Here is a 17,400-nt window from a genome sequence, read left to right on the forward strand (position 1 = left end):
CGGCTGTGCCGTGGTTTAAAGGGTGGAATATGGCAATGTAATTAGGCAGGCTATGGAACTATAACTCCTTAGTTCTCAAGAATGGCAATGTATAAAGGGTATTATGGGTGGCACAGTATATCTGTAATGTCCATATCAATAGGAGATGGTTACTAAGTGGGTCGTTATTTGTTTTCATTGCAATGAATGAGTCTTCCTGATGGTGTATCCAATAATTTTAGGGTAAAAAATAAGTCAATCATATAATAAAAATGTTTATTTTGAAAGTTTAATATTGATACAATATCATCAGTAACCGATGATACTAGGAGACCACTAATATCTCCCCAATTTCCGTAATACCATAAAAAAATAATCTGACTTCTGAAACCTATTTACATTTCAGTGTGCACTTTGTTTTTTTTCATCGACTACAAATTATTACAGTTTACGTGTTCTGAATTATTAAAATAGCGTAGCTGATACATACATTATTATTTTATGTCTATTCATCTATTGAAAGTATAAAAACTATATGTCACTATAAAATATTTACATAATTACACATAAAACTTTACATTTAATTTTACATAATGGGGTTGAACATGTGTTGTGATGTAAATGTATAACACAATATGAAACCCTAAATATTTATCCTATTTTCTCTCAGTCAAATGTATGACTATTAAAACAGCATAATAATATATTATCTACATTAATTTGAAAATAAAAATTTGTGAAGTTTCTTTTTTTAATTAAAGCTAGATGAATTTACCAAATTACATTCCTAGAATGAGCAAATGCAATAAGGTATAATTGAGCGATGAAATAAAAAAAAATGCTATTTGAATTAAGTATATGAAAAGATAATAAGTCTAAAATTATAAAACGATTTCTTTCGTACCAATTATAATAGATTAAGTATGATTTAGAATAATAAGAGCATAAAGTGTTATAGATTGATTTATCATTATCATTTAATATTAATATAAAAAAAACATATAGTTACATACACAACAGAAACATCAAAGGTACACAATACTTAATATAGTTGCGCGAAGCTGCAATTTGGGCGCATATAAAATTAAGAAGCTAATATATCAGATATTAACATTGCATACATATATTACAATATCTGTGTGATCTCTTAGCATAAACTACTTCGTCGTCGTCATACTAAAATACCGCCAATAATCATTCAGTCAATTACTCTAAATAAAATTCTACAATGCAACCAAATGCAATAAAGTATAATTTGTATCAAATTCACAAAAGGAAAGATACTTTGTTCAACATTCGGTTACATTTAATATGACTTAATTAGACATTTCAGATTATAAATATATAAATTCAGCTGTCCACACATTCACCTTATTTCCAAATATAAAATAAAAATGCAATTTAGTACCATTTGTCTTTTTACAATTACGAATAATTTTAGCCCTTAAGCATAATGTTTTATTGTAAAAACATGTCCACCTTAAATGATAAACTTTGTCAGTATTTATTACCTACGATTTTAATCTATAAACTTAAAAATTATCAGAGACAGAGAAAAATTGCACGATATTGTAAATCACGCGATATAATTGTAAAACATAAAGTGAACACATAGAGACGTGAATAAGGAAATATTTGAGACCGAATAAGCGTATTTTCATCCGAAGATTTTTAATTTAATAATAAAAGTTATATGGACAAAAACTACGTTATCGATCGCCATTAAATACTACTACGATTTAATATATATTTAAATAAACAAATCTATACATGTTACAAAAGTAAAATAATTATTTATGTATATTTTTATAACAGACAAAATGGTAAATTGCTATTAACTTCGTAATAGATATATCACAAATTGACAATTAAATAAAAAAAAAATAACACTAAGGAATTACAAATACGCGTGAGACCACATGCAAATATATGTTTAACTGGTGATTATGTAAAGTTTGAGTAAATATTGGTTAAACTATTACACACAGCATTTCACATGGTACCATATAGCATAAAATAGGAAATTATCACGATATGAAATAGTAGGATTGCTTCTATGGATACTGCGTAGTCACTTCGATTTATCACTTACGGATCATCAAGCAAAAGTCAATTAATATTAAAAAAAAAATTATCATTGCAGAAATTCGTCGTCCTCTCCCACCTGAAAAATATAAAACGCATAATTAAATCGTGTTACTATTCTTTTTCCTTTGTAATGTATCGTAAGAGGCGACTAGGCGAACAGAAAGTATTATACATCAGTGTATGAAAAAACAAGACTTGAATTATGACACGCCTCTTCACCGTCGATGGTCACAGGTTTAATCCCTACTTTTTTTTATACAACTTAGAATGGCAAACAAGCTGACGGCCCACCTGATGGAAAGTAGTAACCGGCGCCTATAGACATGAACAGTACCATGGATATAACAGTGTCCTCTTTCGCCCATGATACCCCCCATGCGTTGCCATTCCTGAGGACTCAGATGTTATTCCTCTGTACCCTGTAAAAGGTACCCAAGCAATCGATTGTATTGTATTGATTTGGGTTTTATAAGTGTAATTATAAGTATATACATAGATATCAGGCACACCTAACTTTCACCGGGATAGGCAGAAATAATGGTATGCCCAATTGTTTTTTTTTTAATTCCATTTATCAATCTATTCATATACTCTCGCCGGGTACGGCTACTTTCAATTTGACTTTCAGCACGTTACCTATTAAGTTTAAAATATCTAGAAAGCCTGACTGCGGTTGCCAGATCGCCTGTCAAGCGTGGCAACTACTGGCAAAACTCCCCCCAAGGGGGAGGCTTATGTTCATTAGTTGACAGTTAAAGGCTGGTATGACGGTGCTGATGACGTTACCTATATGGTCGCCATACGTCCAAGGCGTTTACAAAAAAAGTTAGTATTACTATTAAAAGTCTAGTACAAAAATATAGTATATATATAGTTTGGAATTAGATTATTATAGTTAAGTATTTATTTTAATTAAGTCTATTTAAGTTTAATTAGTATAGCAATAGTAGGCTATTGTTTTCCTCTAATATAATAATAGAGAATATCTAGTAGTAAGATTGTAATGAGTTGTTATGCTGAACAAAGTGCAACACAATTAGAAAAATTATCTCGAGCCTCAAGCTAGTCCATCCTGTGTTATGAGAAACCAGAATACCAATTCCTAGTAAAATAATAAAGATTATGTTCCACAAAAAATACCAACTTTCAGTAATTATAATTTGCAAACTAAACTACTGAACCGATTTTCATAAAATTTCTATGGGACCAATCTCTAAGTAAATCCTTGGAAATAAAAAAGAACTTTCCAAATCGGTTTACAACTCACTAAGATGTGAGGTAACAAACATAAAAAAATACAACTGTATTGAGAACGTCGTGTTTTGAAATCGGTTAAAACACTCATAAAAAACGAGTCAGCTAATTTGACAATTATATAGTAGACAAAAAGTTTACCAGTTTTTAAGACTCTATCTATATAATCTAAGGTTAGAATATAACTTATCTATGTAACAAATTTCACTATCAGTTTTTTAGTTTCCGTGAAAGAGTAACAATCATCCATTCATCCGAGTCATCATGTGAATGACATGAACTTTTACACTTTTAATAGTAGTAGAATAAAAATAAAACTAACCTGCAAGAAATATTCAAAATCACTTCGATGGCAGTTCCCCTCAGCAGAGAACGTGAATTTGTGGAAGGTTCCATCCTCGCATATTACTGGAAACATATGATAATCGTTATTGTTAATATAGATATAACAATCTAAAAGAAAATGGAGTTACTAAAAGAGGTCTAGACTAATCTTTACCTTAACACTTTAGGCTTCAAGAATGCAAATGCATGAAGGACATCATGGGTTTACAAGTAACGATAAGCTTGTGTTTGCCATTTTAAGGTACATAAAAAATATATATTATGATTAGATTAAGATGAAGTATTTGTAAAGACACTTTATTTATTTAATCTGTCGTTACTAAAATATTTGAAGAATAAAATTTAAAATAATATGTAAAAGTAAAAAACAAAGCTGTCAGTGTGTAAGCAACATAATCTAAGGATACGATTACGAGGAAATAGATTGTTACTAATGTGAAGTAGCAGCTCTCTTGCTAGCAATATACTCTGATCAACCACCACGCGATTTTTGATGATTCTTGATGAATTCATATCGGTAGGTTAAATATCCTGTTTTCATCCTCACCTATTACCCCTAACTGGTGCCCTAAGAGGGAAGGAAATTGTTAGTAATGCGGACTACCAATCCTATTACTAGCAATATACTCTGTCAGGTCAACATGGTCTCCCCTGGAAACTATTGTACTGAATTCTAGATATGATTTAAGAATCACGATGGGCTAATTGACCTGTCTTTTTATTCTCACCTATTATCCCTTACTGGTGCCACATCAGGATATACCGTCAGCGCTGGCGTGATTACCATAACATTATCATTCATAAAATATCATATTAAGGATGTATGTATGCTTATCCTAAATACCTCATGTGGATACATAAATAAATATATTGTTATGTATTTAATTATAAAAAAAAACTGATGCCTTATTAGCGTATATCAATAATACAGGCGGAGTTAGCATTCCACTGTTATTCACTATAAGAATAAGAGGTAGGACTCACCGACGGCGTTGTTGTCGTCTACGAAGGCGCAGAGGGCGCGCGCGTGCGGCGCGTGCACAGCGGAGCCGGGCGCGGCCGCGGCCGCCGCCACGTGTGCGTACGCGCCGCGCGCCGTCCACACGTGCACCGTGCCCTTGTCCGACACGCAGCTCACCAGCGACGCCGACGGGTTGAAGTTTATACTGGAGAATGGCATACGAACTTCATCGTCAAGTTGCCTCTAATATAACGTTCAAAAACACCTATCTGTGGAGTCTGTTTCAAAAAAGCTTAATAAAAAATGTACTACATCATACCAAATGTACCAATGACCACGAAACAAGAGTGTTTCACGATCATGAAAATAGATTAATTGATTGCATGTTTCGATTTAACAAATCGAAACAATTTCATATACAGGATGTTTTTATAATAATTTCAACGAAACTGTTACTTTGTCATTAAATATTTTTAAATATATTCTTTTCAAACAGACTTCATCACTTACGGCAAATTGAACAGATTGTGTTTTATGTTCGAGATTTTTTCTATGCAACTTAGAATGACAAACAAGCTGGCGGCCAATCTGATGGAAAGTGGTAATTTTGCGTCGTCTAAACTTAAACAGTACCATAAACATAACATAGTAAAATGTTTCGCCCATAATGGCCTTATTGCGTTGCCATTTCTGAGGATTAAGATGTTATGCCTCTGTACCCTGTAAATTCACTGCCATGTTCCAACCTTTAAACTGAAACTCAGCCTTTAAGCCATATATTTTATTGGTATGTCCGAGCTCATGAGGCGACGGTTACCACTTTCCATCAAGCTTGTATGCTATTCTAAGTTGTATAAAAAAAAAGAGATTTTATTGGTATCGAGATGATACCCAAGGGCACCTTTTATCATTACACTGCTACTGCTGCTGTAGATAGGCAATTTCATTTTCGTACCAGAAAATCTAAACGGTCACGTACAATGCGATTTTGGAGTATCCATCCAAGACCGCTCTAACTGTGGAATGAACTCCCTGCCAAAGTAGATTACGGTATTGAATTCTTCAAAAAGAATGCATAAATAACCGTTAAATACTAACTTCTTAATGGGCCTGTGGTAAAGTTGAATCGTGAGAACCACAATTAAAGTTATGTGTATAAAATTAAATATTTAAAAACATAATGTTCACATTAACTTTCTTATTATTATATTATTATTCTATATTGCCAGTAGCCAGTGCAAGTTAAAAGTGAATATTTGTTTGTTTGAAAAGTCCAATGTGTATTTAATAAATTTGTTTAATTGTATACATCTTTTCATTCCATACTACTTACTCATTTCTATCGAATCTATCAAATTTTGTAGGAGCCTTTCATTTTAAGGTAAGGCATTCCACCCAATGCCCCCTCTCCCCAGCTACAACCATGCATAAGTATAATTTTATCCTATAGTCTGGAATGGTAATACGTGACGGGTACCATAAGTATCACAGCAGTTTCTGTATTGTCCATGGTGCTGTTCAGGTTTATCAGTGGGTCGCCCCCTTTTTTCCCATTTTGAGTATCATATTATAAAAAAAAAGCTCACCAATATACATCCGCGTAATCGGACCCTCGTCGCAGTTCGTGCAGCATCCGTTTAGAGGCGGTATCCCATAGCCGTATAATGGTGCCTCTCGCCGACGCGGTGGCTAACTTAGTGCCGTTTGCCGACAGACTGAGACAGACTAGATTGGTCTGGTGGCACCCCACTACCGCTGGCGAGCTCGACTGAGCGCCTTTTACTGCACGTGACACGTCCTGTAGAAGTAAAAAAGTGAAATGGTAGAGAACAAGGAGCCGAATGAGATGATGGCAATAATATCCCGTGTTGGCAGAGAAGTGGATGTAGTAGAAAAATGTTATTACATCACTTTTTAAAATTCGGCATTTGTAAATCAATTAAATAATCTTAAAAGATTCAAAGACACCAAAACCAAATTGCAGTTAGGCTTTTAAGATGAGCGTTGCTGTTCATCCTTCGACCATTAAATATAAGTATTACGTTTTTGTATAAGCGCTTAAATAATATTTATTTTGAACTAGTTGTATTCTGCGGCTTCTCCCGTATGACTTGGGACGTAAAGTATCCTATAATAGTGCTAATATAATTTTCCCGTGTACCAAATTTCATTCGAATCCGTTCAGTAGTTTTTATGTGAAAGAATAATTAACATCCATTTATCCATCTTTATAAACTTTTGCATTTATAATATTAATAGGATAATACAATATAGAACTGACCAGCAGCTGCACTGAGCCCTTCCTGTGCGCGGGCGCAGCGAGCAACTGCGACGCGTTGTTGTCGGAGGCGAGCGAGCACAGTGGCCTCACGGTCGACGGCGTGCGGAGTAAAGCCATGCGCTGCAGCGACGGTACTGACAACACCTGGATGCTGGATGACAGCACCACTGCCACTCTGCAAATTGTATATATTATTTTCAGTGATACCTTAATACTTATAATAACTTGTCAAGCATTAACTTAAATATATAGCAATAAAATAACCTCCTTATTTATCAAAACTCTCATAAACCTATTTTAGATATTGAACTGATTTCTTTCTTTCTTTTTTGCTTAATTTCCAATTTGAATGAAAGTGACGAAACAGTGTAATAGTTAAAGATTTGTAGACAGTTTTAGTTTTTTTTAATATGGTTATTTTTTAATGGGTGGCCTGCGCAATCGGTATATGCTGGCGGGGTACTAGTGAAGGGTGACAGGTGAGGATGAATGCAGGTCAATTGGTCCATAGTGACCAATTAAAAAAAATAATCACTATGATTTCCAGGGGAAATTTTGTACAAAAGTCGTTTGCTTGGGTACCTCTGTCCCATTCGTGTTTCAACCGTAAAGCAGTTATAGACTGCTCATGTCTATAGGCGACGGTTACCATTTTCCATCAGATGGGTCGTCAGCTTGTTTGTCATTCAGTTGTATAAAAAAAAATTGACATGATACTCTGTACTGATAATAATGGGGCTGTTAAATCTAACAATCCCTTTCTCCCTTATGAAAATGGGGTAGGAGTCACAAAATAGCACAAATCACCTGACGTTCAAATTAGGATAGTCTATATTATAGGGAACCAAAAAATAAAAATCCAAACATCTAGACCCAAGCGAATTTAAGAGTCCGTTTCCTACATTAACCCGACTGGGTATCGAACATGGAACCTTAAACACGCAAAGCACCTGAATTACGTAGTGATGGGCACGTTGCCCATCACTACACGTCGTGTAAATCCCTGCAAAGCATAACTCTCTTTTTGAAGATGGAATAAAAATAAAAAATAAATGTAAAACATTTTTCTTATACATGAAGAAAATATTTAATTCAATAATGTATTTATCATATCTCAATCATTAAGCGGCCAAAAGTATAATTTGAAAATAAATACAATTATATACCTACCTATAAGTGTTCAAAAACATGTTTATATCAAACTTATTAGATATTAATTTGAACATGTAAACAGCAAACATGACGTACTTATTGTGAATTACAGTAATTGTAACAATAACGTTACCTATATTTTCTACTTTTGTTTCTGATTCCCGTTATAATAATTTGAAACATGATAAATTTTGAAAAAAAAAAATTATAACAATTTTGAATCCTAAATATGATTAAAATAACTGTGTTTTAATTTTAACAATTCTTATTTTTCATATAGCATATTAATTGAGCAAGTAATCTCACCATTTTTAACTAGTTTTTAACCGCGACTTTGTCCATGTGACCGGTTGATTGACCATGATAAATAACAGTCTATATCTTTTTCTTTTTGCCGTGTGGCCTGGCATAGAATGGGCCACCATTCCTGTGGGTATCGTAAGAGGCGACTAAGGGAACTCAATAGCCAAGGAAAAAGGCAGTAGCGTCCCACTTAAAATCTTACTAAAGCCTAACTGCGGTTGCCAGCCGCCTGCCAAGCGTGGCAAGTACTGGCAAAATCTCTCAATAGGAGGAGGCCTATGTTCAGCAGTGGACAGTTAATGGATGATATGGTGTCGTAGGGTATGGTCCTTTCCTTCCCGGATATTATATTAATTCAATAATTATGCCAAATGTTGTTACGATTTTTTAACTCGTTAAGACACCAAAGTATTAGTAATGAAAATTTACGTGCATGGATATCTCCATGATTTCTAGGTCTGAATATCATTATAAGAAGGATGATTCCAATGTCGATCTATTAGAATTTATTTCAAGAGTAACCCCACTGGTTTAAAGAATAGACAAGTATCTATATGAGTTCTATCATAAACGTTGGTATTATTGCGATGTCTCATACTTCGCTTAATTTTTAAAGGTTCATTGAAATTATTACACATACACGTTGAAAAGAAATTAATAATAAATCGAAATATAAAATCAATTAATCGATTTTTAACTTGTAATGCTAATCAACAGGCTATGAATTATTAATTTGTTTACATTTTCATTAATTTCTATTGAAACATTCTATACCTGAATTTTTTATTTGTTTACTGTTCGTAACATACGACACGGAACATTGACGACATCGCATTATAATGCTAGTTAATTATGATTCATGCCATACGGTACAAGCAGGTACTACTATATCCGTCTGTAGGTATGGAATAAAGAAAACTGGTCAAGAGCATATTTACACACACAATTACGGTTATTACTTGTACTTGTATCTACGAGAAGTACAAAGTGATTTGCTGACGATATGGTAATCAAGCCAGTCATTCACAGAGCCCGAAGGATAAGCAAATTGAAGCGGCAATGGAACCGACAACCGATGGGGAAGAAACCAGTGGATGCAGGTGGTTCAAGATCGTTCTTTATGGCAGTCTATGGGGGAGGCCTATGTTCAGCAGCAGACGAATAATGGCTGAGATGGTAAAGATGATAATCAAAGCGGAACTGAAGGAACATGGCGCAATATTCCTGGAGGGCTTGTATACTTTGCTCTAAGACCTCAATAGTACTTCTCAGTAGGTAGGTCTGAAGATTAACGTAGGCAAGACTAAAATTATGTCTAACGTCCATGTCACATGTAGATATACCAGGGATATGATTACCAGAGGGAGACTTTGTACAAAAGTCGATTGCTTGGGTACCTCTGTCCCATTCGTGTTTCAACCGTGAAGCAGTTGTGTTTGCATGGCTGTGTTTCGGTTTGAAGGCTGGGATATGGCGTGAATTTACTGGGTACAGAGGAATAACACCTGAGTCTTCAGGAATGGCAACGCATGGGGGGTATCATGGGCAAAACAGTATACTCTATTAAGTCCATGGTACTGCTCATGTCTATAGGCGACGGTTACCACTTTCCATCAGGTGGGCCGTCAGCTTGTTTGCCATTCTAAGTTGTATAAAAAAAAATTAATTGAGAACACTACGTACATTTAAAAAGTTACAATTGGTGTAATTGTGGTGACAGGGACAAATTTGGGTACATATTTTGAATAATTTGAATGATAAACATAATTGTATTAAACTTATCTGACTTAAATTGTATATGTATATTAGGTCGCTTGGTCAAGGTCAATATAATCTTATCTAATGTAATTTAAAATGAGTATTTTAGTGCTCCACTTATAGATTAGTTGCCAATTCACTAATTTATTACCTAGTTATATAGATTATAATATAAATCTGTAATAATCCGAAATCTAGTGTATATGATATATGAAACCGTATAACTTTCCCCAAGGAACTTTCGATATCATATAGTACCAGCGCCATCTATTCCCAAAACAAGCTGCTTTTATGCAGATAGAATTTCATGTATTACCTAAGTATGTGAGTATGTTATAGTAGGTACGTCTGTTTTATAATTACTCCTCTTTACACCAAGGTCGCCTAGAAAAGATCGCTTTTAACGTTATAACTACCTATTGTTAACTTTGAGTGATCTAATTTTTGTTTCCGTTGCGTTTTATACTGTAACCTGATGAAAGGAACAGTTTAAAGCATCTGTCTATGGATAATAGAAAATATTCGTTTAAATACATTTACGATCACGTGGCGAAAAGTGATATAATTTGTATAAAATTTTGTTGTGACACAATTCAGAGCAGTCTGTGTGATAAGAAATTCGTCAGATAGAAGTAAATTATCAACGTACTTATCTTTCCTAGCGCGTAATGCTCTTATAGGCGACTTGAACAGCACCTCGGCTTTGAAAACGCGCTGTTGGTCGTCAAGCAGCAAGAGGTTGCAGGGCCGGCGCGCCTTCACCACCAGGAGCCAGTTGGTGCGGAACACCATCTCGCATAGTAATACCTCGCCCAACTCATCTTTGCCTAGAATACAAAAAAAATTGTAGTATAGTGTACCTATCCAAGAGCAGGTAATAAGAAATATCACATTTTTGCAGTTAAGTAGCTGTACTTGCATGGCTTTGAAGAGTGAGATTAGAGAGAGTAAAATTACAGGGTACGGGGACACAACACCACAAACCTGGGGGAAAAGAGATTGTTAGTATTGGAGACTGAGAATCCCATTGCTAGCAATATACCCAACCAGGTCGACCTCCTCGCGGTTCTCCCTGGAAACTATCATGGTTAATTCCTGATGAATTCATCATGATGGGCTAACTGGCCTGTTTTCATTCTCATCTATCACCCTTCACTGGTGCTCTGCCAGCGTATCCCATTAGCGCAGGCGGGGTTACCATTCCATTTTCACCCATCAAAAAAAAAACACCACAAACCTTAGGAAAGAATGTGAATGTAGAGTATTTTGTGATATGCATAATTTTGTTCATGTCTATAAGTGACAGTTACCACATAACAATAAAAGGACAGGCATGACTTGACTACATTTAAAAGATTTTAATATTCATTAGAATAAGAATTTAAAATTTATTATGCTATGTGGTGTTCGTTAGAAATTTTTGACTTTGTACAAAAGTCGATTGCTTGGGTACCTCTGTCCCATTCGTGTTTCTACCGTGACGCAGTTGTGTTTGCATGGCTGGGTTTCGATTTGGAGGGTGGGATATGGCGTGAATTTAGAGGGTACAGAGGAATAACACCTGAGTCCTCAGGAATGGCAACGCATGGTAAGTATGATGGGCGAAACAGTATACTCTGTTATGTCCACGGTACTGCTCATGTCTATAGGCGACGATTACCATTTTCCATTAGGTGGGCCGTCAGCTTGTTTGCCATTCTAAGTTGTATAAAAAAAAATCTTTAGTAGTCTCAAAATGTTGTGAGGGAGAATGTTGACTAGAGGCAAATAGCATTCTCTTATGAATACTACTACTCTACTGAACGGTATACCCCGCCAGCGTATACCGTTAACACAGACGCGATGATTATCATCCATTAAAAAGCTTTGGCACGACGTGAGGGAGGGGGGGAGTTGTTAGTAACATAACAGCCCCACAACTAGCAATATACCCTATCAGGTCGACTTTTATGCTTTAGTTCTTTTTGAATTCGTTACGAAGAGCTAACTGACCTGTTTTCATCCTCACCTATCATCTCTCCAGTGAGAGCCCCAGTGGGCCAGAGTATACTGATAGCGCTGACGGGTTACCATTCCATATTCACCCATTTAAAAAAATTATCGGCAGGACACGACGTGACATAAAAAATAGTCATCGGGAGTTTCTATAATTTATCATAACAGGAGACGATATTAATGTAACGATACTTGTATATAAAACTAACTTTTAAACATGTCATCGTGTCGATCGCGTGAACGTGCACGGAAAATTGAAGGCATCTCCATATATTTCTATACATTTTGGTTTCCTATTGTATTATCAGAACGATAAAATCGTGTCCCACTACGATAAATGACAAAAACAAAGATATAAAGCAAGCATATAGCAATTTTTTATGTAAATCTACGCAGTTAGAATTTACTGATAATTATTTTTTTTATAATATCCAAAATACGCAGTTATGTACGTATCATACTAAAAATAAGTAATAATTGCATTTTTTTATGCCACAAAGGTTTTACTATGACAAAGGCGAGAAAAAATACTGTGAGTCTTTTGTTTGTTAGGTACACAATCATATTTATATGACTGAACGGATTTCAATGATTCATATACAAGTGGATCATAACCTACATTAACAACAACAACAAAGGGTAACCTTTATTCTTTTTCTTACTAAAACTTTTCGTATTTCTTAATATTTACGCGTAAAGCCGAGAGATTTAGCAACTTTTAAGTATTTCTGAATTTTTATTATTAAAATAAAGTAATAATTAGTTTTTTTTTAAAGATTAATTACTTTTATAGAAAAGCTTTAAAACAATAAAAAAAGAAGAAACCACAGGTAACTATTGATGAATAACTATTGATTAACTATTGATAAATTAATTAATTTTAGTCTTGAATGCAGTCCCTCTGTTAGGAATATTAAGATAATGCAGATGTTGTTCATATTATGGGTTGCATTATTAAATAATATTTCTTTAAACAATTGATAACAAAACACATTATAGACCATTAAGTAAAGAGATAACAGTGAGATAACAGGTGTGTTTTTCATGATTTTTTGGTTGAAACTCATAATTAAATGTGTTGTAAATATAAAAATTTACAATTATGGACTGTGAAAAATAGGTCAATTGTATCAAAATTGTTATAGTAAACTCTATTAATTGGCACAAGAATTTTCAAAATTGGTCAAAACATCATATGATATTTGCACAAATATATATTATATACAGGTGAATTGTGAACTTTCTGAAGTTATTGAATATATATATATATATTCTTTATTGCACTTGTAAATTATATAGATAAGATAAATTACATAATAACCTATAAACAATATAGAAATAAATATGGCAATAACAATCAAACAAGAAATTATTTTCTCTTGTACTTATATCATTTTAACATTTTTTCTAAAGGAACAAGCTAACCAAAACTATGATATGTAAGATACTGAAACCTTATTGATTAAAAAAATCACCCTATTTGTATTAACATTGGTTAAAATATTTAGTATGGGGGTAACTCTCAAAACAGTTCTTTGCACTTTTATGTATATTGTATACATAATGAAGTTGGTTAAAAATAAAAAAAAAAACAGTAAAAAGATGGCATATATAGATGTGTATCACGGTTTATATTTTACTTGTTATATATTTCTGAGATAATACAGTGCATGCTATGTATATTTATGCTATATTGGGGCAATGTATAGAATATTTTGTATGAGGTCAGACTTTAGCCTTGTATGACTAAATTATACTATTTTACACTACAAAGGACTAAATGTGTTTAAATTTAAATAAGTTTGTTATTGTTACTCTAGAAGAGACTTGCTAATTTCTAATTAACTAAATGTTTTATCAAAATGTGCTTATGTATTTTTCACATAAAAATAATAGATTTTTTTTTCACATAAAAAAAAAAACATGATTTGTCAATGTTTACATTTTATAAACATCTATTGAAACAATGTTTTATTTATTGATAAGGAACTTTTGCCTTTGATATTTGATACTGTTCAAACTAGAATAATTTGTATTGTCATCAACATCTTGGCACTGATTTCATTCAACAATATTTATAATTATGTATGTTGTATTAACATGTGTAATTGCAAGAATAACTACAGTGACATATATATAATATAGTTGTATATATTTCATATAAGTATACCAATTCATATACATATTTTATTCTTTGCCAAACATATTTCATTTGTACATTAAACATTGAAAACAAACAATACCTTACATATAGTTATTCTAATATATTTCAATTAATACACTACTACCTATAAATAGAAATTTTGTAAACTTTTACAAATCAAGATGAGAGAATTTTGATTAATGTTACCTCTTAGTAACATAATTTTAGTAACAGAAGATAAAAGTTATAAACCTTTATCTAATACTTATACATTTATATTTAAATATTATTAAGATAGGGAACAAACATCAATTAAGATATTTTGTTAATGTGTAAAGAATTTAGTATTATTAATAGTGTTGATAAAACTTTAGTAAAACTACTTTATATTAAATTTTATTTTCCTTTCATAAGTTTAGGAAATGGTTTTTCATAAATCTGATTCTAATGTTTTATGTAGTTTAAAATATATATTAATATATTTGCTACTCTTTTATTTCTTAATAATTTTATTTTATAACACTTACTGTAGTGGGCCTTCTCGACAAGTGGTTCCACATTGTACACGCGCAGGCCAGATCTTAGGCAGCAAGTGAAGCAGCCTGTGGAACATTACAATAATGTTTTAATGTACATATAGATATACAAGTATAAAAATGTACTATAAAGCCTAGAACATTAGTGGCTAAACTAGGTCATATGTATTAGGTATCACATTTGAAGATATTTTATAATATGGTAAAAACTCTATATAGTGAAATTGATGGAACAGGTATTTTTGTTAAACCAAGAGTAAAAAAATATATAATTTTACGAATAATATGTTTGAATTTTGACTAAATTAAGTGTAAAAAAAATTACATATAGTTATAATCAGTTATCTTCATTTTTTACTATGCCAGTATTTTTATTGTATCTTTCATTGTATTTCATCTATATCTTGCTATATAGTGGGGTCTTTTTGAAAAGAAAGAAATATTTATGACTCTGTGACAATATTGTGTTTGAAGGTTAGTGAAACTAATGTTTATTGGCATCTAAATAATATTGTATTGTTTCACTATTAAGAGTGGTTGCAATACTATAAAAAATGTTTTAATACAAAGGTAACAATGTAAACCAAGCAAACCTTAGTAATTTCTACATTTTAAGGAGGTTTTCATTAAATAGAAGTTTGCTATGTAGGATATACACTATATATACTGAAAATTATGAAACATACACATTAAAATGCAAATAAATTTGCAATTTAAGAGACTGCCAGTAGGTATCAACTAATATCATAACTATTAAACAGTCTATTTGAATTGTGCATTAAGTATTCTATTGTCTGACTTCCTCAATAGATGCCAGGCATAATATATATACACTTATTTTTTTGTAAACAGTATAGTATCATATCAATTAGAAGCTATAGTTAATTAATTTTAAAATGTCCTACAATATTGTAAAATATTTGTTATACTAAAGTTTAACATTTAATAATAATTTAAGTAGATACATTGAAAATTCATTAGATGCCAGTTTACATGAAATACGTTTATAAATCCATAAATAATGCTCCTAAATAATAATAACTAGTATGAATTAAAATAATTAGGGCAAGTAAAAGTAAAACCTGAACAATAGCAAGAAGTCAAGAAACTGCGCGTGGGCGCGCTACTAAAAATATAAACAACACGTGTAGCTGTGCTGTGACGAACGGTACAGCGTGGCGCGCTGTGCGTCGTACATAACAGACTCGATATAACCACACGCGCTGACCACGCCGTCCTCTCGCCACTTGACATTATAGCCACGCGCCTAACTCATCCATAATATGAATAATGTACAACCGAAGAACAAAGAAATAAGGTTGACGAACTAGGAAGTAAAACCCAAACCTTGATCCTGGTTAAATCCCAAGCTCATGATACCACTGCTCCTCCGGCGTGCCATTTCTCGTTAGCCGTGAATTTATCATAAACATTGAGTTGCCTTTTTATCAATTGTCTCAGTGGACATTTTCACACCGATAATTTAATACGCATTTATTGTTACATGTTCCCTGTGTGCAATACACAGCTGATTTGATGACTGTGACAGCAAAACAAATCAGTGTTATCAAATCAAAAAACACAAAACCTACTAAATGTTGCTATAAATGAAAAAGTTTTACCGAAATATTTTTATAACCCTTATCCTTACAACAATATTCGCCTGTAAATTCTTTTAGTACAGTCTGTAATGTAAATGAATATTATCTATGGTGGAACATTTATTTTATATAGTCAAAATAAATAAAATTTTGAGAAAGTTTTGTATCTACTATTTAATTTTAAGATTACGTGCTCACAGTTTACACATGGCAATGAATTAATTAATCACAGAATCGTTATCTTAGCAATGGATATACAACACTATAACACCAGAGGGAGACTTTGTACAAAAGTCGATTGCTTGGGTACCTCTGTCTCATTCATGTTTCAACCTTGAAGCAGCTGTGTTTGCATGGCTGTGTTTCGGTTTGAAGGGTGGGATATGGCGTGAATTTACTGGGTACAGAGGAATAACACCTGAGTCCTCAGGAATGGCAACGCATGGGAGTTATCATGGTGGAAACAGTATACTTTGTTATGTCCATGGTACTGCTCATGTCTTTAGGCGACAGTTACCACTTTCCATCAGGTGGGCCGTCAGCATGTTTGCCATTCAAAGTTGTATATATATAAAAAAAAAATACATCTAATATTATCAATCTAGAAAATTAAGATTCAGGTTATTTTGTGATATACTTTAAAATTATTTATAATTACTTGAATAGAAGAAGAAGAGAACCCAAACATAAGTAATTTTATAAAAAGCAATACATTTCTAAAATAAATGTATTTTTTTATTCCAGATATTTTAATTTTGTTTTTTAATAATATACATTATAATGTTTTTAAATTTTTAATTTTTTTTATACATGTAACTCTATATAAAATCGATTAATGGATCGATAATTAACAAAAATAGTAACTGATAGTATATTTTTCGTCCTCTTTTTACTAATTATATTTGCATAAGAAGAAAGGAGGCAATTATATGATTTACAGTTATCCTTTTATGTAATTCCTTGTTCTTAAGATTTGACACCATAGATTAAGAATAGTGTATATT

General features: G+C 32.7%; 1 protein-coding gene across 2 annotated transcripts; it reads right to left on the minus strand.

The window, feature by feature from the left end:
- Positions 1–241: 241 nt before the first annotated feature.
- Positions 242–16,349, minus strand: LOC113512089 (WD repeat domain phosphoinositide-interacting protein 4-like). Of its 2 annotated transcripts, none has more exons than XM_026895864.3 (8): positions 16,143–16,349; positions 14,787–14,861; positions 10,771–10,948; positions 6,909–7,083; positions 6,214–6,425; positions 4,651–4,832; positions 3,644–3,729; positions 242–2,143 (listed from the first exon to the last, which is right to left on the minus strand). In XM_026895864.3, exons 1-8 carry the CDS (start codon positions 16,195–16,197, stop codon positions 2,114–2,116), a joined length of 993 nt encoding a protein of 330 aa, XP_026751665.1. In that variant the 5' UTR covers positions 16,198–16,349; the 3' UTR covers positions 242–2,113. The 2 variants fall into 2 exon arrangements, with proteins under 2 accessions (XP_026751665.1, XP_026751664.1); XM_026895863.2 differs by lacking the exon at positions 16,143–16,349 and adding an exon at positions 15,878–16,064.
- Positions 16,350–17,400: the final 1,051 nt, after the last annotated feature.

Source organism: Galleria mellonella, unplaced genomic scaffold, assembly GCF_026898425.1.
Source record: "Galleria mellonella isolate WM207_F2 unplaced genomic scaffold, CSIRO_AGI_GalMel_v1 utg184, whole genome shotgun sequence".
Classification (NCBI taxonomy): domain Eukaryota; kingdom Metazoa; phylum Arthropoda; class Insecta; order Lepidoptera; family Pyralidae; genus Galleria; species Galleria mellonella.